Below are 23,508 nucleotides of genomic sequence, written 5' to 3'. Positions count from 1 at the left end.
GTTGTCTTTGAGGATGTCAGTGTGTACTTGTGATTTGACAAAAAACGTCTCTTGTATCCACTGAAAGGATGTACAGTGACTTCCTAGTAGCAATAAGCTCATAACTCCTAGATCTTGATTTCTACTGTTTTCTATCAAAAACACCCTTAGCACTTCCTTAAGAAATAATTAGTTATACATTGTACAGTAAGACAAATAAAATTGAAAAGGAAGAAAATACAATTATCTACACAGAAAAATCCATGAAAACAAAAGAACAGGACAGATGAGTTTCTCAGTGAAGCTAGGCATGGTGCTGCATGCCTGTAATCTCAGCATTGGAAGGCTGAAGTGGGGTAAGCTGAGTTTGAGGGCAGCCTGTGCTTCGTAGTAAAAGACCCTGATTCAGCAAAACAGAACAAAACAAAAAAAGAGATCATTGTAATTGCTAGATGTAAAATAGATACATGATAATAAAATATTTGGGGCCGATAGACAGCTCAGTTCTTTAAAATTGCTTTGGATTTATTTATTTTATGTGTATGTGTGTTTTGTCTCCATGTATACATGTGTTCCGTGTGTGTGCCTGATATCCGAGGAGGTCAGAGGAGAGCGTCACATAAAGAGAAAGCTGGGTGTAGTAGTACACTCTTGTAATAAGTGGACCCCTGGAGTTTGCTGGCCAGCCAGCCCAGCCCAGGGCAGTAAGGGACCCTGTCTCAAAAGAAAAACAGTGGGCCAGGAGGTGGCCCATGCGCCTTTAGTCCCAGCACTCGGGAGGCAGAGGGAGGTGGATCTCTGTGAGTTCGAGGCCAGCCTCGGCTACAGAGGGAGTTCCAGGAAAGGTGCAAAGCTACACAGAGAAACCTTGTCTCGAAAAACCAGAAAAAAAGAAAAAGAAAAACACTGGACACCTGAGCTTGTCCTCTGACCTCTGCACACATGTCATGCACATGTTCTTGCATGCACATGTGTATATGAATATTTAGTTAGTATAAACAATATGTTTTTAGTTAAAACACCTATGGAAAAAGTGACGAAATTGTAATATCTGCCGGGCGTGGGACACACGCCTTTAGTCCCAGCACTCGGGAGGCAGAGGCAGAGCTATGAGTTTGCGGAGTGAGTCCCAAGCCAGCCAAGGCTACACAGTGAGACCCTGTCTCAAACAAACAACACAAAACAATTGGCTACATCCATTTGACAGAGCAGTGTGGCATTATCAGAGAAGTACTGATTCAGGTCCCATGCCACCAGAAATCTAGTAGACAGAAGACATGGCCTTCATCGCCCCCAGTGTTGTTCTAGGCACTAAGGACTCAGCAGCAGACAGACGTAAGACTGTGCTCTAGGTTTGGAGCTGCAGTGAGTAACAATAAACTAACAAAGTTATATAATATAAAATAGCTTATATTACGTATGGAGATATACACACATCATGAAAATGCAAATATATTGAAATGAAATCATATTCTGGAGTAGGAATTTCTGGAAAACTAGGATTTAGTAGATGTCCATTGGGCTTTCTTTGCATTTGTTTTGTTTTATTAAGCTGGGTTATTACCAGTTCGTTATGTTTTATACGCCCAAAATAGCTTATAATAACTCAGTATCTCTGTACGTTATCTCTGTAGACTTTATACAGCTAATTGACACAAAGTAAGAGTGTTTGAATAGTGCTATATAAACATCTGAGTTGCTCTGGTGAGAGCCCCTGCTTTGCGGGCCTGAGGACTTGAATTCAGGTCCACAGAGTCCACGCACACTGCATAGACCTGTGGCCCCAGCACTGGGAGGCAGAGACAGGAGCATCGTTGGTGCCACTGCTGCCAGCCTCACCCCAGCTTCAGTGAGAGACTGTCTCAAGGGAATGAGTGGAGAGTTCTAGAGTAGAACCGCCAATGGCCTCTGGCTTCTACAAGGTGCATGGGACCTTATACCCACGTACATCTGTTCATACACACCACACTCACACAGACATAACACAGACATTAAAAAAAAAAAACAAAAACAAAAACCTAAGTTGTTAGGGTGAGTGGTTCATTAAATTTTCTAATATAGTATGCTTACAGTGAAGAACCATTGATGGAAATTTTTATTTTATTTTTTAAATTATTTGTTTTATGTACATTGGTGTTTTGCCTGTATGTATATCTGTGGGAGGGTGTTGAATCCCCTGGAACAGGATTTGCAGACAGTTAAGAGCTGCCATGTGGGTGCTGGGAATTGAACCCAGGTCCTCTGGAAAAGGAGGCAGTGCTCTTAACCACTGAGCCACATCTCCAGCCCCTACTTGATGATAAACTAATAGCTGGCACGTAAATAAAACTACAGTTAAGTAATACCACATCTTTTTGTTGTTTGAGACAAGATTTCTCTGTTTAACAGTCCTGGCTGTCTGGAACTTACTTGGTAGCCCAGGCTGGCCTCGAACTCACAGAGATCAGCCTGCTTCCACCTACCAAGTGCTGGGATTAAAGGTGTGCACCACCAGTGCTCAGCACTGTAAATGCTTTTATTCACTGACCATCTGAATGGTGCCCTTCTATTTCTAAAAAGTTTCTGCCTTTTTAAATTTTGAAATTAAGTTTTCATGTGGTGTTATCATTTTTCTGTTTATTATTCCCGGTGCGATGGTTGTGTGTGTTCTTACTGACATTACAGAGTGATAATATTGCTGAGAGTAAAACGACACTGTTATTCTCCCTGACACCCTTCAGCTGGCCAGTGACCTACTCATGTTAGAATTAAATGACCCTGTCATCTTTTGCAGATAAACGCAGTGCGTGCAATAGTTCCTAATAAGAGCAACAATGAAATCATCCTGGTTCTGCAGCACTTCGATAATTGTGTGGACAAAACAGTACAAGCATTCATGGAAGGTAATTCTGTCTCGAGTTTAGACTTCGGAACCTGAGCCGTAGTGTACAGTCTGATGACAGTACTGTCATCTTGTGTTACTGTGAGGGCCAGTAAGAGGCAAACTCAGAAAACTCCTTTGTTATTAAAAGTGTTCTCTACTAGTGTTTAAGAAATCAGACCAAGTGTGGTGACGCATTCTGTAACCCCAGAATTGGAGCGGGTAAGGCAAGAGGACTGTGACTTGGGGCCAGCTTCGCTTATATAGTGGGTTACAGGCCAGTCTCTTACTATATAGTGAGGACCCCCCTGCCCCAAACAAACTGTGCAGCTGATGGCATAAGGGATTTGATGGAACTGGACAAAGTAATTTAAGTGGCTATTGCAAAGGGGTAACTCAGTGGCCCAGGAACAGATGACCAATTCCAGCACAAACTCACTGTGATTCAGTTTGGTTCTGGCAGGTGACTCAAGTGTATGAGTGCAGTTTCCTTATGTTTTCTCTATGTTCGATAGAAAACGAAAGCCTTGTTCCGCTCCTTAGATCTGTAGAGTTAATAGTGTTTTAAACTTCTTAAGCTGTCTTGCCTGTGAGCAGAGTGGTGTCAGATCAAGGCTCTCTGCTGCGTTTTCCTGGATTTGCAAGGATAGGAAAAACAGGTCCAAGTCTACAGAGCATTTCCCTATCGTCACGTTTTCTTTATAATGTTAGGGTTTGAGTCTGGTGTCGGGTGTAGCCCTTCCCAAACACCACAGTCAAGACGGTATGTAACATGGAGGGGAGAAGACAACACACTTAGGTGAAGACAGTCTTTGTGTTCAGACCAAGATGTTTCGATAAAGAATCTTAAATGACCAGGAGACCTCAGTGTAGCTGAAACATGACAGGGTTGTCTTCTCACCACAGTAACCAGCAGTTAGGGAATGCACTGATTCCTCCTTGACCTTGTGTGTGGCACAAGAGGAAATCTCTGTTTGATTTCTTTTTCAGGTAGTGCCAGTGAAGTACTCAAAGAATGGATAGTAACAGGCAAGAAAAAGGTAAACATGAATTACATGTAAGATCATGATATTGGTATTGTTTTTTTCAAATGAGGCTTTAGGGGCTGGCAAGATGGCTTAGCAGGTAAGAGTAGCATACTGCTCTTGCCTCTAGAGGACCTGGGTGCAGTTCCTGGCTCCACATGGCAGCTCACCATGTTAGACTCCAGGTCCAGGGGATCTGGACCTCTTTTGACCTCCACAAGCATTAGGTGCACATAAGTATAAGATGGCAAAGCACCCCACATAAATTTTAAAAAGGTTTTAAAGAGCCGGGCGGTGGTGGCATACACCTTTAAGACACTCAGGAGGCAGAGCCAGGTGGATCTCTATGAGTTTGAGGCCAGCCTGGTCTACAGAGTGAAATCCAGGACAGGCATCAAAACTACACAGAGAAACCCTGTCTTGAAAAACAAACAAACAAAAAACTTGTAGGGCTGGACAGATGGCTCAGAGGTTAAGAGCACTGGCTGCTCTCCCAGAGGTGCTGAGTCAATTCCCAGCACCCACATGGTGGCTCACAACGATCTGTAATGAGATCTGGTGCCTTCTTCTGGCCTGCAGGCATACATGCAAGCAGAACACTGTATACATAATAAACAAATAAATCTTTTTTTTTTAAAAAAAAAAAAAAGGTTTTAAAGAATATTAGGTAATATTTAAGAGCTTCTTTGGAGGTTCCAGCAGAGGAGCATTGTGGCTGGAGGGGGGACGACACCTGCCTAGCTAGCCAGATCAGCCAAATCTACTCTGGTGATCTCTGAATAAGATGTCACAGCCAGCTCATCCATATAGTCCGTAATATTTGAAAGAAGAAGTTTACATATGTCTTCTGTTTACCGTCTCAAAAATGCTGTTTTTGACAATGAGACCCTGCTGTATTTCAGAGTATCACAGTGTTCCCCTGTGGTTGGAGGCGGGAAGCGTTGTTTGCAGGTGCAGGCCTGGGAGTGCTCTAGGCTAGAGTAGAAGCAGGCGGGTGTGTGTGTGTGTGTGTGTGTGTGTGTGTGTGTGTGTGTGTGTGTGTGAGAGAGAGAGAGAGAGAGAGAGAGAGAGAGAGAGAGAGAGAGAGAGAGAGCGCAACGCCTCTGGGGGAAGTGACTGGTTGCCAGCAGGATTTGTTTCCTAGATTAGCTGAAACAGTTGAGATTTTCAGGTCAGACAACTGTGTTATAGTCCCGAGTAGTAGAGAGTTTTGACTTAAAGCCAGATGGCAGCTTTTGCTTCCATAAACACTTCATCCTTCTATCGATATTAATTATTGTTTGTATGTTTGCCTGTGCATGCTCCCAGAGTCAGGGTAGCTGTGGGGTCAGTTCTCTCCTTTCACCTTCACGTGCTCTCGGGGCAGGAGTTCAGGTTGCCGGACTCGACTGTCACGTGTCCTGCCGCCCCCGCCGCTGTCTTACCAGCCCGTATTTTGCTTCTCGGGCTATGTGCCTCCTGAGACATCTGATGTTACATGTTAAAGACTGGAAGGCACTGGGCTTCAGAGCCAGTCAGAGCCAGTCAGAACTAGATTTCTGTCCTGGTCTGCTTCATCTGGTCTTGTGAGCTGAGGGTATTGTTTAACTTTAGTTTGCTCATCTATAAAGTAGGAAAATGTGGATATGGTGGCACATACCTGTGATCCTAGCACTTAGAAGACTGAGACAGGAGGGTCAGGAGTTCAAGGCCATGTGGTCTACACAACCCTGTCTGGGGGGAAAAGGACAATAAAAGTAAAATCATACTGTAATCCTAATACATACATATCTCATTATAACGCCTGACATAGTCGTTCTTAGTCCCTTACTTATATCCATTTAAAATCAAATCGCTTCCTTCACGGAATACTAGTTGGGTTCAGAATTCTTGCCACAGCTCTGTGCCCCAGGGCTAGCTCCTTTAAGGATGCTGAAGTGTGGATTTTAATTAAGTACCAACTCTGTTAGGAGTATTCTTCATTTAAGTTAGTGTTGTGTTCTGAAATGCTTTCTTTTACATTTCATTATTGTGCTGTACATGTAAGTGTAGGTGTGTAAGTGCCACAGTACAGAGTACAGCTCCGGGGACTGAATTCAGGCTGCCAGGCTGTGTGGAAGAGCCTTTACCCACTGAGGGGTCTTGCCAGCCCTGAAATGATTTCTTGACCAAGCCAGCTTTGGCTTTATTAACCTTGGAGAATTTTTCCAGAGGCACGTACACTGTTGAGGTTCTCATGAAGCTTCCTGTGCCTGCTGCTGTTCATATTTGTTTCGCTGATTTCACCCAGCATACATACTTTGAGTGTTCAAGAAGACACCAGTGTCGTAATTCATTGACCTCAGAATAAATGATTAACAACACAAGACAAGCGCGTGGTTGCAAAGGTGTGAGTGTGGCCTGCTCTGGTAGAAGAGAGTAGATGCGGTCTGCTACTTCCCGATGCTTGACTCCGTTACACCCAAGTCTCGGACTAGCCTAGTGAGACGTGATTGTGCGCTGCTGCTACGCACATGTGTGAAATGACGTGGGAGAAAACAAGGCCACGTTCAGGAGCTGTCCTGCTGGACAGGGCCCTCCAAAGGCCTGGCGGGGGAACTGCCTGGTTTACCCGTCAGCCTTAGGAGTAGAGCTGAGTGTTGCCGGCGCAACAGAGACGAAGACCTTTTTATTCCCACGGCTCAGGTTTCCAAGGTATAAATGTAATACCTGGAATAGCCTCACCTCGCCTCTTTTCCCCAGTCAGTCAGTGTTATCAGTTTGTTTGTTTGTTTGTTCATTTGTTTATTTAGGTTTGGTTTTTGGCATTGGGGATCAAACCTAGGGCCTTATGCATGCTAGGCAAGTGCTCTACCACTGAGCTACAGCCCCAAGCTCTTATTAATTTCTCATAGAGCTTCCAAGATGCTTTACTCACATAACAATTACAAATACATACTTTCTTCTTTGCATGTTCCGTGTAACAGAACCTGGAATGTGTAAGTCCCCCACTGACCTATATTTGCATGGCTTCTCCATCCTTATTAATATTAATGTAACAGTCCTGTGATGAATCATCTTGTCTACACTTGTCAGTCCTGGCCAGGATAAATTGCTAGTATTAGAATTGCTGGTTGAAAGGTGTGTGCATCTGTAACTTTCAAAAGCATTACTAGATTTTCACTCACACTAATGTTTATGAAAATGTCTGTTTATTTCCAGAGCAGTCACAGCTGTCTGTTGAGTAGAACATTAAACTTTATGTCATTGAACTCTTTGGCCTTTGCTAGTCTAGTAGCTGAAAAACTGTTCTGCAGTGCGGGTTACATTATTTGTCAATTATTGGACTGAGGTTATGCTTCATTAAATTATTTATAGATTATATTTTTCTCTATTGGGTTATTGTGGCTATTTAGAGCTCTGTTTATATTTTACTTTCAAAATGTTACACTTTTTTTTTTTTTTTTTACTTTTTGTAACTTTTTATTTTGCTTAAGATAGGTTTTGCAGGGCTGGAGAGATGGCTCAGCGGTTAAGAGCACTTACTGCTCTTCCAGAGGACCTGGGTTCAATTCCCAGCACCTGCATGGCAGCTCACAACTGTAACTCCACGATCTGACACTGTCTCACAGACATACATATAGGCAAAATAGCAATGCACATAAAATAAAAATAAATAAAAAGATAGATTTTGCTATGAACAGTCTTTTGAGTTCATTCAAAATGTAGTTTTACATAGTAAAGTATTTTTGTCATTAGTTCAGCATAAACAAAATTATCTTCAATTTCTAGAAGAAGGTGTACAAAATTGGTAACACTGACTTGTTTTGTAGCTGGGGTTAGTAACCTCTTGAGTTGTGTTGGAGGGTCTGCTTTTTCTTTTCTTTTTTCAAATCTTTGATAACCTTAGAACAAAAAGAAGAAAAGCAAACCAAAACCTGCATCAGAAGCAAATAGCAGTGCCCCAGACTCCAGTAAGTCGGTGCCCACTCAGGAGGATCAGCCTGCATCTTCAGAGAAAGGGGGCGTTAACGGTTACCATGTTAACGGTGCCATCAATGATGCCGAGTCTGTGGACTCACTCAGTGAAGGTTTGGAGACACTTTCAATAGATGCCAGAGAATTGGAAGATCCTGAGTTTGCCACACCAGATACACTGGACAGAACCGGTGAGTTTTTTGGGTTTTTGTTTGTTTGTTCAAGACAGGTTTTAGGAAGTTAATTCACTCAAAAAATGGGTGGGAGGGGTCTCCTAGTTGAGACACTTATCATTACATTTAGTATAATTGGTCTTTTACTTTATAGTATTAATAACTTACTAAAGACCTTAAAAAGTAGAATTCTTGTTCCCTTGTCTCAAAATTTTCTCTAAAATATATAGTACTAATACTTCTGACATTGAATAACAGAGGGGTGCCTTTTTTAAAGATCTTTTAAAATGCTGATAGTATGACGTTGTTCTCAGGATGTCTAAGGAATGTTACTCAAAGACTCTATTCTCCAGCACAGATCCTGTCCAAGAAAGGATATAGTGTTTAGAGCACAGTGTGGGCTGAATTAGTTGAGCAGTCTTTAGTTCAGAAAGAACATAGGTAAAAATATTGTAGGAATATGTCATATCAATTGCAATAATAGCTTTCTTAACAACTAGATTTTTGTGATCTTTTAAAAGATTTCTTTATAGTCCTGTATTTGTTTTCTTTTTTAAAGTTGTTTTATAGATTGATTTATTTTGTATGTATGAGTGTTTTGCCTGCATGTATATCTGTGCACCACATGTGTGCCTGGTGCCCGTGGAGGCCAGAGGAGGGTGTTGAATCCCCTAGACTGGAATTACAAATGGTTGTGAGCTGCCATGTAAAGTGCTGGGAACTGAATCTAGGTTTTCTTCTAGAGCAGCAGTGTTCTTAACTGTGGAGCCATCTCTGCAGCCTCCCTACATTTGGTTTCTGGTTAAGAATTAAGGTTAGCTAATAGTTAGAAATCATATATTTTGTACATTTGTTTGTTAACAGTTTTGATAAGGGCTGAGGAGACTGTTTCTCTTTTAAAAATAACTTGTTTGGAAGCCAGGCACAGTGGCTCATGCCTTTAATCCCAGCACTTGAGAGGCAGAGGCCCTCTTCTGGCCTCGGGGGGCACTGCTTGCATGTGCTATACAGATACACATGCAGGCAAAAACCCTTACACACAAAATAATAAAACGATTAAATATATAACTTACTTACATTTTATAAAATTACTTGTTTATTAATCTTGTTCCCTTTGCTTTAGTATATCAGGTTTCATAAAGGGAACACTAGTGTGAGAATTTTATTCTGCTTTTTAGCTGTTCTTTTATTGGTTAATTCACACTTTTTTTTAAAAATAGATACAGAGAAAAGAAATATTATACATGACTGCAAACAAACCAAACCACAGATAACCAGGGCATTCCGGCTCATTGTGCACAGACTCTCTTCATTTTCCAGTCCGTCTCTCTCTGTTCGCTAAAGCTTTTAAATTATCTTTCCCCGAGACATTATGAAACTTTTTTCTTCATTGCAGCTCATGGGAGCTAACAGCCTTTTTAATGGGCATGGCTTCGTCTAACGTGTTTTTATCTGCTTTCTTTCTGTACTGAATGTGGCTTAGGTAACTCACCCCACACTGTGCTCCAAACCCCTGTCCTCTGTCTTGGACAGGATCTGTGCTGGAGAATGGTGTCTCTGACTTTGAGCCCAAATCTTTGACTGCACACACTATTCCGAATGCCCAGCAATCCCGGAATGCTGCCAAATCTCACTCGCGGACCACCACAGGAGCCCAGGTTTCAAGTCTGGGAGTGGAGAATGTTCCACTGTCTTCTACCAATAAAAAGCTAGGTAAGTCCAAGACCCACTTGGGAGAGAAAAAAACAACTTTTGACTGTTGCTCCTGTAGCTGGAGTCCCAGAAGGCCTCAGGTGATCTTCCGTCTGTGCTGTGGTCCCTGCCTGTGTCTTGACACAGCAACAGGGACTTTTGTGTGAGTCGCAGGCAAATTCTCCCGCCAGGTGCGAGCACTGACCTGTTCCCCTGCTCACCACTGCAGCTTTTGCTTCCTTCCTGTTTGTTCTCCTGGTGGAGCTAACAGGAGAAGCCTGTGTCTGACAGGGCACGTTCACTGCTCTCCCCAGCTCCGTGCTCCTCCTCAAGTCCAGCGGAGCGTGTCCTCTGAAGTACATGTATTGATGCGTGGTAGCTCTGGACATTTTTGTTTTGGTTGTGAGCCTAGCCTTTAACGGCTGAGCCATCTCTCCAGCCCGACATTTTTTTTAAAGTTTATTATTTTCTTTTTTTATAGTTTATTTTTATTTTATGTGCAAGGATGTTTCACCTGCATGTATGTCTGTGTGAGGTGTCAGGTCTCCCGGAACTGGAGTTACAGATAGTTGTGAGCCGCCATGTGGGTGCTGGGAATTGAACCCGGGTCCCCTGGAAGAGCAGCCAGTGTTCTTAACTACTGAGCCTTCTCTCCAGCCCCAGCTCTTAGCTTTTAAAATATGACTATTATAATCATTTTGGCAGGGAGCTGTAGTGCTTAGAACTCAGGAGCCTGAGGAAGGAAGACCACAGCTTCTAGACTAAAGCAGTTGGCCTTATCTCAACAACAGCAGATAGTTCTTAGCACCAACTAGGAATAATTTTATGTGTGTGTGTATTTTGTTTGTTTTGAGGTAGAGTCTCACTGTGTAGCTCTGTCTGACCTGGAATTCTCTTTGTAGACCAGGCTGGTCTCAAATTCACAGAAATCCACCTGCCTCTGCCTCCGCAGAGCTGGGATTCAAGGTGTGCACCATCACACCCAACAACTTGTGTTTTCTTATATGTTATATTAATTCTTTAAATGAACAGTTAGTTATTAGAGAGCCTATCTGTACTTCATACATCTAAGCTTGGTGGTCCACTCAAGTGAACAGGGAGAAGTATAGAGGACCATCGTAAGTTGTAGCTATTTATTTATTAACTTATTTATTCCATATGAGCTACGTTTTAAAACTTTTATTTACTTATTTTGTTTGTTTTCAAGACAGGGTTTCTCTGTGTAACAGTACTGGTTAGTCTGGAACTTGCTCTGCAGACCAGGCTGGCCTTCAGCTCACAGAGATCCACCTGCCTCTGCCTCCTGAGTGCTGGGATTAAAGGCGTGCGCTGCCGCCGCCACCACCACCCGGCCAGCATTTATTTACTTACTTACTTATTCATTCATTCATTCATTCATTCAGAGGGTGTGGGAGAGCAGCTCCCACATTTATTTACCCCAGGGACTCTTGAGGAATGAGGGATGAGAGACTCAGTTAGAAATAGAGGGGAGAGAAACAGAAAACACAGGACAGACTCGGGTGGGCCTGGATCATTTCTGAAAGTTCAGTTGAGTTTTGAAATGTCTTCTCTATCTCTATTTAACATGTGTCTGTATTTGTCTGATAGTTGTTTGATATCTCCCCTCAAACACGTATTCTTTTATGGTACTAGGGATTAAGCCCAGGGCATGCCAGGCAAACACTACCACTGACCTGAAGTCCCCAGCTTAAAATTGCTTTTAATTTATTTTATGTGTGTGGTTGGTTTGCCTGCATATATGTCTGTGACCCATTTGTATGCTTAGTACCCATGGTGGCCAGAGGAGAGCTCACGATCCTCTGAAACTGGAGTTACAGACAAGCTGCCATGTGGGTGCTGGGAGTCAAACCTGGGTCCTCTGGAAGAGCAGGCAGTGCTCTAACCACTGAGCCATCTTCCAGCCCAATCCTCAGCTTTGGATGAATGTCTTTCACGCTTGCTTCTAGCACATGTCATTTCTGCATCTGTTTCTGGTGATCTTCTATTCATAGGCGATCATGTTTTATATTTAAATATATATTTTCTATTTTTATATGCCTGATGATTATTTTTAATGGAATCCAAATATTGTACATTTTTCTTTGTTGATTCCTAGATATTTTAATTTCTTTCAATATTCTGTGTCTGTTCTGTGACTCAGTTATGTGAAAGCCTTGTGAAGCTTCTGAGTCTTGTGAGATTAGATGAGAGCAACCTTGAGACTAGAGCTCATTTTGCTTCATTCTTGGGGCAGGCTCCGTCCAGGCAGCCTGCTGTGTGTGCCGTGAGGTTTTTCTGTGTCCCTAGTGTGTGCAAGCTGGCCTGGCCTGGGTGAGGCCTGGCCGTCGTCCACTCCTCTGCTGACTTGGGGGTGTCCTCGTGTGTGTGTGTGTGTGTGTGTGTGTGTGTGTGTGTGTGTGTGTGTGTATGTGTGTGCGCACTGGCTGGTGCCAAGACTTGTAGGATCTGTCTACCTGTTACTGCTTCATTGTTGGGTAGGTTTCTGTGTGCTCCATCTTGAGAACTCTAGCCTTGGCCTCCCTGTCTGTTTAGTTGAGGAGCCTGCCAGGCGTGGGGTTTCTTCTCCCTGTGTTGCAGTTTAGAAACTGCGGACGGTAAGGTGGGGCAGGCGGAGGCCTCGCTTCACTTGTCTCGGCGTTTCCGGGGGAAGGACTGTCTGTCTGCTGTCCATTGCTGTGGAGCCATTATTCCACACACTTCTTCTGTGTTATGTGTCAGTTAATATGGGAGGGTAAACCCACTTCTTGTTACTTCATTTTCATTAGGATACTTAATTTAAAAAATAACAAAATTTGGCCAGGCAGTGGTGGAGCACGCCTTTAATCCCAGCACTCGGGAGGCAGAGGCAGGTGGATCTCTCTGAGTTCGAGGCCAGCCTGGGCTACAGAGGGAATTCCAGGAAAGGTGCAAAGCTACACAGAGAAACTCTGTCTCGAAAAACAAACAAACAAAAAAACCCAAAAAAGAAAAAATTTGAAAAACAGTTTCTTTTCTTGGAAAGGATGATCATTTGACTTATAGTCTTAGTACATAAGATGTTTACTTAAAACGTTCAAATCCAACTTTTAATTTACACGGTCCTTTTTAAAATAATGTTTTTCTCGCTCCAAGGTTCTAATATTGAGAAGTCTGTGAAAGACCTCCAGCGCTGCACAGTATCTCTTGCGCGATATCGAGTTGTAGTTAAAGAAGAGATGGATGCATCCATTAAGAAGATGAAACAAGCCTTTGCTGAACTGCAGAGCTGGTAAGAGAAGTTGCATTTGACCTGTGGTGAGTGCGGCGTTCGTTTATAAATACGGTCAGCCATTCACCAGCTTCTTTAACCCCTGTAACTACACAGTGGGGAAACTTACACATCTGTGGTGTGTTTGACGTTCTGCCGCAGGGTGGGGTTGAGCAGCGAACTCCTCACAGTGCTCTAGAAATGGGCTGAATGGTAATATGTTCTGGAAAAGGACAAATAATTATAGAATAGGGTCTATCCATTGAGCCAGCAGTATAATGACTGACACACTGCTAGATGAAAACTGAAGTAGAAACCAGTATGCTGGGTCACCCTGTAGTCACAGCACTCGGGAGGCTGGGCAGGAGGATCACCACAGTTTCCAGGCCAGCCTGGCCACACGCAAGATCTCATTTTAAAACAAAAACTAACAAACAAACTGAAACATGTAAAGTAGAAAATGCCTGTTTTTATGTTTTTCATCTTATCTCACCCTAATAATCTCGTCTGTGCCCTGTTAATCATTCATTTACTTTTGATCTTGTGGTTTTTCAGTTGTGGTCTGGATTCTTTTTTTTTCCTGGACTTATTTATTTTTGTTTTGTTTTGTTTTTGTTTTTGTTTTTTCGAGACAGGGTTTCTCTGTGTAGTTTTGGTGCCTGTCCTGGAACTCACTCTGTAGACCAGGCTGGCCTCGAACTCACAGAGATCCGCCTGCCTCTGCCTCCCGAGTGCTGGGATTAAAGGTGTGCGCCACTGCCATCTGGCTTGGACTCATTTCTTAAAATGCACTAGTTTGTATTCTGTTGGGGAAAAGCAGGTTTGGTACAGGGATTTGAAAATACTGTGTGTGTGTGTGTGTGTGTGTGTGTGTGTGTGTGTGTGTGTGTGTGAGTGAGTGTGTGAACTTGGAGCATGTGTGGAGATCAGAGGACGACTTCAGGTGTTGGTGCAGTGGTCCTCTTCTTCCACCTTGGTGAAACTGGTCTCCTGTTTGTCCCTGCAGTACACCAGGCTGGCTGGTCCAAGAACTTGCAGAGTTCTCTTGTCTCTGCCTCCCATGTTACCATGGGAACCCTGGGCTTATGACAGGTGCTGCCCATGTCTGACTGTCTGGGTTCTGGAGAGTCAGACAGAGGTGCTCACACTTATGTTGTGAGTGCTTTGTTCCCTGAGCCAGCTCCCTTGAAAAGACTTTGTGTGTGTGTGGAGGGGAGTGTGGTGTGTGCGTGTGAGTGTGTGGGTGCATGTGGAGGCTAGAACAGGGCAGTATGTGTAATGGTGTCACTGAAACATTGCCTTCGGACAGGAGCTCTGGCTGGTCACTAGTTTGCTGCCTTTTTTTTTTTTTTAAAGATTTATTTATTGTGTATACAGTGTTCTGTACTGCATGTGTGTCTGCACACCAGAAGTGGGCACCAGATCTCATTACAGATGGTTGTGAGCCACCATGTGGGTGCTGGGAATTGAACTCAGGACCTCTGGAAGAGCAGCCAGTGCTCTTAACTTCTGAGCCATCTCTCCAGCCCCCAACTTCCTTTTATACTAGGTGGCTGGCCAGCTAGCTCTCAGAATCCACCTTCTTCACCCCTACCCCTCAATGCGGGGTTACACCACCTGTGCAGCCGTGCTTAGTCTCTTGTGTGGTGCTGGGGACTCAAACCCAGGCCCTGATGTTTCAGAGAGAGCACTCTTACCCACTGAGCTGCCTCCCCAGGCCCCAAAAAACACTTCCTCCCTCCCTCCCTCCCTCCCTTCATTCATTCTTTTATTTATTTGGTTTTTCAAGACAGGGTTTCTCTGTGTAGTCCTAGCTATCCTGGAACTCACTCTGTAGATCAGGCTGGCCTTGAACTCTCAGAGATCCGCCTGCCTCTGCCTCCCCAGTGCTGGGATTAAAACTACTTCCTGACTAAGAAAAACACTTAAAAAAAAAATTTATTTATTTATTTATTATGTATACAGTATTCTGCCTGCATATATGCTTGCAGGTCAGAAGAGGGCACCGGATCTCATTACAGATGGTTGTGAGCCACCATGTGGTTGCTGGGAATTGAACTCAGGACCTCTGGGAGAGCAGCCAGTGCTCTTAACCGCTGAGCCATCTCTCCAGCCCAGAAAACACTTTTTAAAAAAACATTTAAGGCCGGGCGGTGGTGGCGCACGCCTTTAATCCCAGCACTCGGGAGGCAGAGCCAGGTGGATCTCTGTGAGTTCGAGGCCAGCCTGGGCTACCAAGTGAGTTCCAGGAAAGGCGCAAAGCTACACGGAGAAACCCTGTCTCGAAAAACCAAAAAAAAAAAAAAAAAAAAAAAAAAAAAAAAAAAAACATTTAACACTGAACCTCAGTACTTTCCGATTCTAATTTGCATTATGAACTAAAGGGGGAACTGTAGATGTAACCAATCGTCTTATTAAAATAAGAAACACAGAGCCAATGTAAAAGAGAAAGCCGAGAGGTCAGAGCTCAGAGATAAAATCTTACCTCCTGCAGTGCTCCTAGCTTCCCAAAAGAGAGCTACTTCCTGTTTGTCTGTCTTTAAATAGTCTTTCTGTTCTGCCTTCTCATTGGTTGTAAACCCAAACACATGACTGCCTCGTCACTGCCTGTAAGTACCGCCCTCCAGGTCTTAAAGGCGTATGTCTCCAACACTGGCTGTATCCCTGAACACACAGAGATCTACCTAGCTCTTCTAACCACCATGCTCTTGCTATGGCTCTAATAGCTCTGACCCCAGGGCAACTTTATTTATTAACATACAATTAAAATCACATTTCAGTACAAATAAAATATCACCATAGGGAACTTATATTTTTTTCATCAAATGTGTTTGATTGTTGAATCCTTCTTGGGAAGAAATTTATGCTGGTATATTAAAGCTGTTTTAATTAGATATTAAGGTGGTATGTGTTTAAACATAGCTCTTTTCTGGGTAATTGTATTTATTCGGTTATTTTGTTTCTCTGTTTTTTTTGGTGTTTTGAGACAGGGTTTCTCTGTGTAGAACTGGCTGTCCTGGAACTTGCTCTGTAGACCATCCTGACCTCGAATTTAGAGATTGTCTTGCTTCTGTCTTCTGTGTGCTGGGATTTAAAAACATGCACCACCACTGCCTAGCTAGGAGTTGTATTTTCAAGGGATGCTTTTTTTTTTTTTTTTTTTTTTTTTGATTTTCGAGACAGGGTTTCTCTGCGTAGCTTTGCGCCTTTCCTGGAACTCACTTGGTAGCCCAGGCTGGCCTCGAACTCACAGAGATCCGCCTGGCTCTGCCTCCCGAGTGCTGGGACTAAAGGCGTGCGCCACCACCGCCCGGCTTCAAGGGATGCTTTTTAAAGAATGGTTTGGACCAAATTTTCAAAAACGCCAAGAAAGGACTGGCAGGACGGCTCAGCAGGTGCTTACCTCCGAGCCTGACTACCTGAGTCGGAGCTCTAGGACTTACATGGTGGAAGGAGAGAATTATCTCCCTAAAGCTGTTCTCTGACTGTACAAGTATGCCATGGCATGCACTTCCCACCTCCCCTACCCCACAGACACACAAATAAATATAATTTTAAAAAAGAAACTATCAGGGAGTCAGGCCATTAGGGGACTTAAGGGTTTAGGCCTGTCCATCTCCTTATGTAGGAACCACTCTCGTTCATAGTGAGTGATGAGAAGAGCCTTTGCTTTCCACAGTTGTCAATGGCCATGGCTGTTCCCTAGGTTTGCCTGACCACATCTCTTTGTTCCCTGTGTGCCAAAGTAGATGGAGGGCCTGGGCAGAGAGGATTGTGATTGTGGGTTCCCTCAGTCCTCCTTGTCTCTGGGATTGAAAAAAAGAGTGAGGTAATAAAAATGAAACAACTCTTCCAAAACATTGTCCTTATAACCAAAAAGTACTCGTGTGTTTGTGTTTGAGGAGAGGGTTTTCCTATATAGTCCAGGCTGGTTTCAAACCTGTGGTCCTTGTGCTCAGCCTTCTAAGTGCTTTTAAAGCCTGTGCCACTTGCCCAGCTCCAGGAAAGTAAGACAGCTGGTTCACCTCCTAGTCTAACCTTCCCTGGAGCCCCGGTTTCTGCCTCTCGGTTTTGTGTCGTGTCCTCTTTCTTGATGTACATCTTGCTCCTGCCAATCGCTCGCTGTCTCCAAACTCAGACTCCTCTTTCCGTGTGAATTGGTGCCACTGTTCCCGCTTGATGTGTTGTCGTCGGTGACTCTAGCTGAGTCCAGCCAGGTCCCCACACTGATTTTGCTGTGACTTCTAGGGAACCGATGTAGCCTGTTCTGAACATCTGCAAGGATGAAATGCCGTGTTTCTTGTATAGATTATTACCACTTTAGTGGCATATTTGGAAAAACAGAGCTAAGGATAGTTTATCACAACTTTGCTTTGATAGGTCTCTAGTCTCTTAAGATCATCCAGTTTACTGCTTACCCAGCCACAGGACCTGATTCCATTCAGCAAGCCTAAGCCAGGAAACACACCTCTGAGAGAGATTTGTGAGTTCCTGCTGTCTTGGAACGCAGCCAGGAGAGCGCTCCTTCAATAAACACAGGTGAAATGGTTTCCTCCCTGGAACTGTGTTTAGTATTGATCAACAGGCCAACAACCAGGCCAGTTGAGCTTGAGGACAGAGATTCCTGCCCTTTCCTGCTGGGCCCTTAGGCTCAGGAAGCGTTAAAAGCTGCCTTCTCCCATGCACCTGTAGTTCAGGTTGTAATGGTTGTTAGTTCAGGGTGTGATGGGCAGGCCAGCCAACTGCATTTGGCACCAGACAGCTTGGAGTAAATGCCAGTTAGAAAGTCACGTTTGTGTCTATTATAGTGTCAAAGAAAGATCAACGATTCTAACAGATTGGCAACAATAAGATTGTAAAGCTGACCCATACCTGAAGGAAAGTAAAATCAGAATCCTGGTTTCTAAATTTAAAGTCTGTCCTTCCTTAAGATGGCTTCAGTAATAATCATTTTTAGACCCAGGTTTACTTTTCTTTTAATCAATAAAATTTACATTGTGAGAGTAGTTACTTGGCTTAAGTTTAAGACTATTAAGGAAGCAGGATGTAGAGTAAATGCATCCTGGAAGGTGTGGTGTGTGGTGGAAGATTGTCATTCAGTGTGTTGGCTACAAAAAGCCAACAGAAGATATGCTAGGGTTCCTTTTTGAATAAAAATAAAGTTTTAGTTTTATGAAACCCCAACATTCAAAAGGTCTCTTAACCATCTGTGAAAATTACTATTAGGAACACTGGCTGTCCTTGTCTCCTTCTATCTCTGTGACAACACTGGCCAAAACCAAGCTGGGGGAGAAAGATGATTTGCTTTAATCGCCCCAGTTCACAGTTCTTCTCTGGGAGAAGCCAGTGCAGAATGGAAGTAGGCACTATGCAGAGTCACTGATTACAGACGGGCTCACGGTTCACATTTAGCCACCCTTCTTATACAACCCTGGACCACCTGCCCAGGGGCAGTATGGCCCACAGTGGGCTGGCCCCTCCATCAGTTGGCAGTCAAGAAAATGCCTTCAGACATCCACAGGCCAGTCTGATGGAGGCTGCTCCTCAGGTGAGATCTTTTTTCCAGGGATCTCATTGACAAAACTAACTAGCTCAAATAAATATATGATACCACAAGATGCAGATCCAATATTTGAATCTCTGTGTATTCTGACCCAGTAACCTTCATTTCATACACTCTTGATGACTTATTTCCCGTATTTAAGCTTTGGAAGGCTAGACATATTTGATACACGTCGCATATATTTTTCCATCCTCAGACGAACGGCTGTAGCATATAAACTAGGAATAGGATTTAGACCTCTGTCATTGTACAACAGGGTTGGAATGAGGGGTTTTAAGTTTAAAAAAATGAAGTTTAAGGCCAGCAAGATGGTTCCATGAGTAAAGACACTTGCCATCAAGCTTGACAGTTTGAATTCAGTCCCTGGGTCCTACACGGTGTAAGAAGCCAACCAACTTGAGAGTTGTCCTCTGACCTCCACATGCATAATGCATAAAAAACAATAAATGCACAAGGAGAAACACCCCATCAAAATGGTCAGCATTCTTTTGGTTTTTCTAAGTCAGGTCTTAAATCACTCCTGGGTTTTCTTGGGGGGGGGTGCAGTTTAAGACAGGGTCTGACTATATAGCCCTGCCTGATTTGGAAGGTAGAACAGGCTGGCCTTGAACTCATATAGATCCTTATGCCTCTGCCTCTCAAGTACTGGGAATAAAAACATGTGCCACCATGCCCAGCTGAGGCCACTGTCATTAAGTCACAGCTTGGAGTCTTGTGATTGAGGTATTCTTTCGGTTATATCTGGGGGTGGGGGGACACGTAGTATTCAGAATAAGGAGCTGAGGTTGGTAGTAAGTACCTGTAATACCAGCATTCAGAGGCTGAGATAGGAGGATCATTTGACTCTAGGAGTTGAAGACCAGCCTGGGCAACAGAGCAAGACCTCATCTAAATGAATAAGAGTAAGGTGGGGTGGCGATAATTAATAAATCTTTTGGAAGGAGTGACTCATTACCAGAACTGGGGAGGAAGCAGGACAGTTTCTGTTGGTAGAAGGTAGACGTGGGGCACTGCATTGAGGAAAGACCCGAGGCCTGCAGAAGGGCGAGGAAGAGCTAGAGGAGAGGACCAAAGAGAAGAGCAAAGTCAGGACTAAATGAATGAGAGCATTTGCTCGAGGATCTGTGTTTAGTCTCTCCCTTAAGAAAACAGAATGGACCATGAGGTGGGGGCGCATGCCTTTAATCCCAGCACTCAGGAGGCAGAGCCAGGCGGATCTCTGAGTTCAAAGCCAGCCTGGTCTAGAGAGCGAGATCCAGTGGAGCCAGAGCTGTACAGAGAAACCCTTCTCAAAAGACCAAAAGGATGCAGCTCAGGTCTAGAGTGCTTGGCTAACATGCAGAGACCAAGAGTTTAATCCCAACACTGTGTTATGTATATATAAAACAGGCATAGTGGCGCAGGTCTGTAATCCTGGCACTTGGTGGATGGAGGCAGGAAGATCGTCATTGGATACATAGCAACTTGAAAACCAGCCTGGGTCATAGGGGACCCTCAAGTTGGGTTGGAAGAGCTGGAGAGATGGCTCAGAAGTTGCACTTGTTGCTCCTGCAGAGGACCAGGGTTCAGTTCCCAACGCACCTATGATGGTTCACAACCACCATAACTCTAGTTACAGGGGACCCGGTGTCCTCCCTCTTCTGACCTCTGCAGGCACCGGGCATGCACGTGATACACAGACACACTTGCCGTCAAACAATCATACACAAAGAATAAAATAAATAAATTAAAAACATTTGTGGGCTTGGTGGGCTGACTCAGAAGGTAAAACCACTTGTTGCCAAGTCTGAGCTCACTCCCCAGGACCCAAATAGTGTGAGCAGAGAACTAAGGCCCATAAGTCAACCTCTGATTTCATGTGTGCCACGGCCACACACATACACAAACTAAATAAATACAATAAAATTTTAAAGATTACATTATTCCCTCTTGTTTTTTTTTTTACTACATTGCCCATAAATTATATTTTTTTTTAGAATAGAAGTCATAATTTTTCTGTCTTAACAGATAATTTGTATTTTCTATGAAATCCAAAAGTTATTCCTGGTATTAATACTTACCCACTGCAAAATACATATAAAACACTTTGATTTTCTGTGTCTTCACAAGGGTCCCTGTTTGCTTCCCTTTACTAGTTCACACATTCTCCTGTTTCTGGAGCCTTCAATGTGGACGTCATTGTTCCATAAAGAAGTTGCACGAAATACAAATGGTGGTCTCAAATGAAAATCCAGGCAGTCCCTCCAGCCTGTTGACACTCCAGCCATTTCCCTTAGCTAGAGACCTAGCCGCAGACTTCTTGGTAGTATAGACTACAGCTGCTTATTTCCCATGGCAGATTATAAAATAAAAATACAACCATTCAGTCATGTGGTCTTGCTGTGTAGCCCAGGCTGGCCTCAAACTGGTCCTCCTCAGACCTTGAGTACTGTAATTGATTACAGGTGTGAACAACTTTGGCTGGTTTTGAACCCATTGAGAAAGAGTGGAAAGGAAAATTGAAACTTTTTTCTTTTCTTTTTTGGTTTTTTTTTTTTTGTTTTTTTGGTTTTTCGAGACAGGGTTTCCCTGTGTAGCTTTGTGCCTTTCCTGGAACTCGCTTGGTAGCCCAAGCTGGCCTTGAACTCACAGAGATCCGCCTGGCTCTGCCTCCCGAGTGCTGGGATTAAAGGCGTGCGCCGCCGCCGCCGCCGCCGCCGCCGCCGCCGCCGCCGCGCCGCGCGCCGCCGCCGCCGCCGCCGCCGCCACCGCCACCGCCGCCGCCCAGCTGAAAGCTGAAACTTTTTAAAAGCTGTGTCTGAGAATTGAAATATAAAATCAGCTGGCCATGGTGGCACATGCTTGTAAACCCTGAAGTCAGGAGGCTGAAACAGAAGGGTTGCTGTGAATTCAAGGCTAACCAGGAATACATAGCCAAACTCTTATCTGAAAAAATAAAAGGGGTGGAGAGATGGCTCAGTGGTTAAAAGTGTTTCCTGGCCTTGTCGAGGACCAGAGTTCAGTGCCTCCACCTGCAGTGAGGTGCTCACAACTGTCTGTACCTCCAGCTCCAGGGTACTGGATGCTCTCTTCTGGCCCCCACAGCCACCCATACACATGTATATCCTCTCTCTGTCTGTCTCTCTGTCTCTCTGTCTCTGTCTCTCTGTCTTTCTCTCTCTCTCTCTCACACACACACATACACACACACACACACACATACACACACAGGAATAAGAAATTTTAGCTAATGAAAAGAAAGCAAGAAAGTAAAGAAACATGGAAGTCCTGTCCACATGCTCTGTAAAAGCCTCCATAGGAAAAGAACCATTAGAATTTCACAATTGTGAGGTTTACTGTACGTTAGTTCCAGAGTTTGGTTTTGCTGCAGTTGGTCTGCTCAGCGGCTCTCACTCCCTAGATGGTCCATTTTGTTCTGAGCACAGGAGAATGAATGTTCTCCAGTAAAGTCAGTGCTAGGGATTTGGAGGCTTGGAAACGCTATTCATTCTCCGCTAATAAAACTACTGGGGGCTAGAAAGATGGCTCAGCAACTAAGAGCATTGGTTGCTTTCCCAGCAGATCCAGAGTCAATTCCCAGCACCCGTACAGATGATTCCATACTGGATTCATCTGTGAATCGTCTGTAATTCCAGTCCTAGGGGATCTTAAGCTCTCTTGTGCCCTCTAAGGGCACCAGCCACTCAAGTGGTCCGCAGACACACATGCAGGCAAAACGCCCATGTAACTGTTGCTGGGCACGGTGGCGTACACCTTTGGTCCTAGCAGAGGCAGGAGGATCTTGCCAGTTTGAGGTCAGTCTGGTTTGCATAGTAAGCTCTAGGACAGCCAGCCGTATGTAGAGAGACCCTGTTTCAATAAATAAATAAATAATAAAAACCACTACTGATATTTCTCTTTTAATTCCCATTTGCTTTAAAATGGGAAGAACAAAGTCTTAAAAGGGAAAAAAGGATTGTTTTTATTGGCTTTGTTTCAGTTTCTGCTTTGATTTGCAGATGTATTAGAGTAAATGTGTTTTAAGTTTTGAGCAAATAAAATCAAGTAAAAATATTACCTGAGAATATTACTAAGTGGTTTATTATTATCGTTTTATAATAAACAGTGTTATCCTGTTACATAATTAGCTGTAGAATTACCACAGTTGTATTTAAAATACTGTTTTTCTAATGCAATAACCATAAACAAGTGATAATTATTTTTGGTACTGAGGAACTACTGAAGGCAAGGCTAGACTCAAAATGAATAGTTTCATGTTAGGGATGTCAATCAAAGACCTTGCTTGAAATGACAGGCACAGAATGTATCTCAGAGACGCCAGTGGTGATGCTGCAGTAGCAGCTACTCAGCAATAACTTACGTGAAAGCTTTAGAGTAAGTTAGGCAGTTGCAATGCTACAAGAGTCCTGGGGGTGGGGGGTGGGGGGAGGTAGAGACCACCAGCTGTCGGTGTTCCCTGGTAAGAGTGACCAGTCTTGCGACGCATATTTCTTGACTAAAGAAAAGATGCAGAAATGATCTACACCAGGCTGGGTGGTGGTGGTGGTGGTGGTGGTGGTGGTGGTGGTGGTGGTGGTGGTGGTGGTGGTGGTGGTGCATGCCTTTAATCCCACACTTGGGAGGCAAAGGCATAAGCAGTCAGATTTCTAAGTTCAAGGTCTCTAGAGCGAGTTCCAGGACAGCCAGAGCTACAGAGAGAAACACTGTCTCCAAAAAAAAAAAAAAAAGAAAGAAAGAAAAAGAAAAATTGTGCACTGTGTAAGGGCTCAAGCTTCATAAGACCAAGTCTTTCCAAGCAGGGTGCCAGCATCGTTGAGCAAATTGCATTAGCCGTTTCACAGCCTCCCCAATGCTGTGTGGCAGACTGCCATTGAGGAGAGCCTGAGGAAAGCTTAGTGCCTGAGGTGTTGGGGTGAGCAAGGTCATGGAAAGTCTGACAGCCTGAATGAGCCTTTTATCATTCTCTGAGAGCTCATTCTGATATCTAATGCATTTATGATATCTGAGAACTATTCACACCATGGGCAATGGAT

The 23,508-nt window shown here is 43.9% G+C and overlaps 1 protein-coding gene across 1 annotated transcript in view; it reads left to right on the top strand.

Annotated features, from left to right (window-relative positions):
- Spats2 (spermatogenesis associated serine rich 2) overlaps positions 1 to 23,508 on the top strand; it is a 64,573-nt gene that overhangs the window by 31,549 nt on the left and 9,516 nt on the right. The window contains exons 4-8 of the mRNA XM_037197805.1: positions 2,753 to 2,861; positions 3,830 to 3,879; positions 7,733 to 7,991; positions 9,507 to 9,686; positions 12,798 to 12,934. Coding sequence (XP_037053700.1) covers positions 2,753 to 2,861; positions 3,830 to 3,879; positions 7,733 to 7,991; positions 9,507 to 9,686; positions 12,798 to 12,934 — 735 coding nt within the window. The remainder of the gene's footprint in view (positions 1 to 2,752; positions 2,862 to 3,829; positions 3,880 to 7,732; positions 7,992 to 9,506; positions 9,687 to 12,797; positions 12,935 to 23,508) is intronic.

This window comes from Peromyscus leucopus, chromosome 20 (assembly GCF_004664715.2).
Source record: "Peromyscus leucopus breed LL Stock chromosome 20, UCI_PerLeu_2.1, whole genome shotgun sequence".
In the NCBI taxonomy this organism is placed as follows: domain Eukaryota; kingdom Metazoa; phylum Chordata; class Mammalia; order Rodentia; family Cricetidae; genus Peromyscus; species Peromyscus leucopus.
This window is presented reverse-complemented; position numbering and strand designations above follow the sequence as displayed.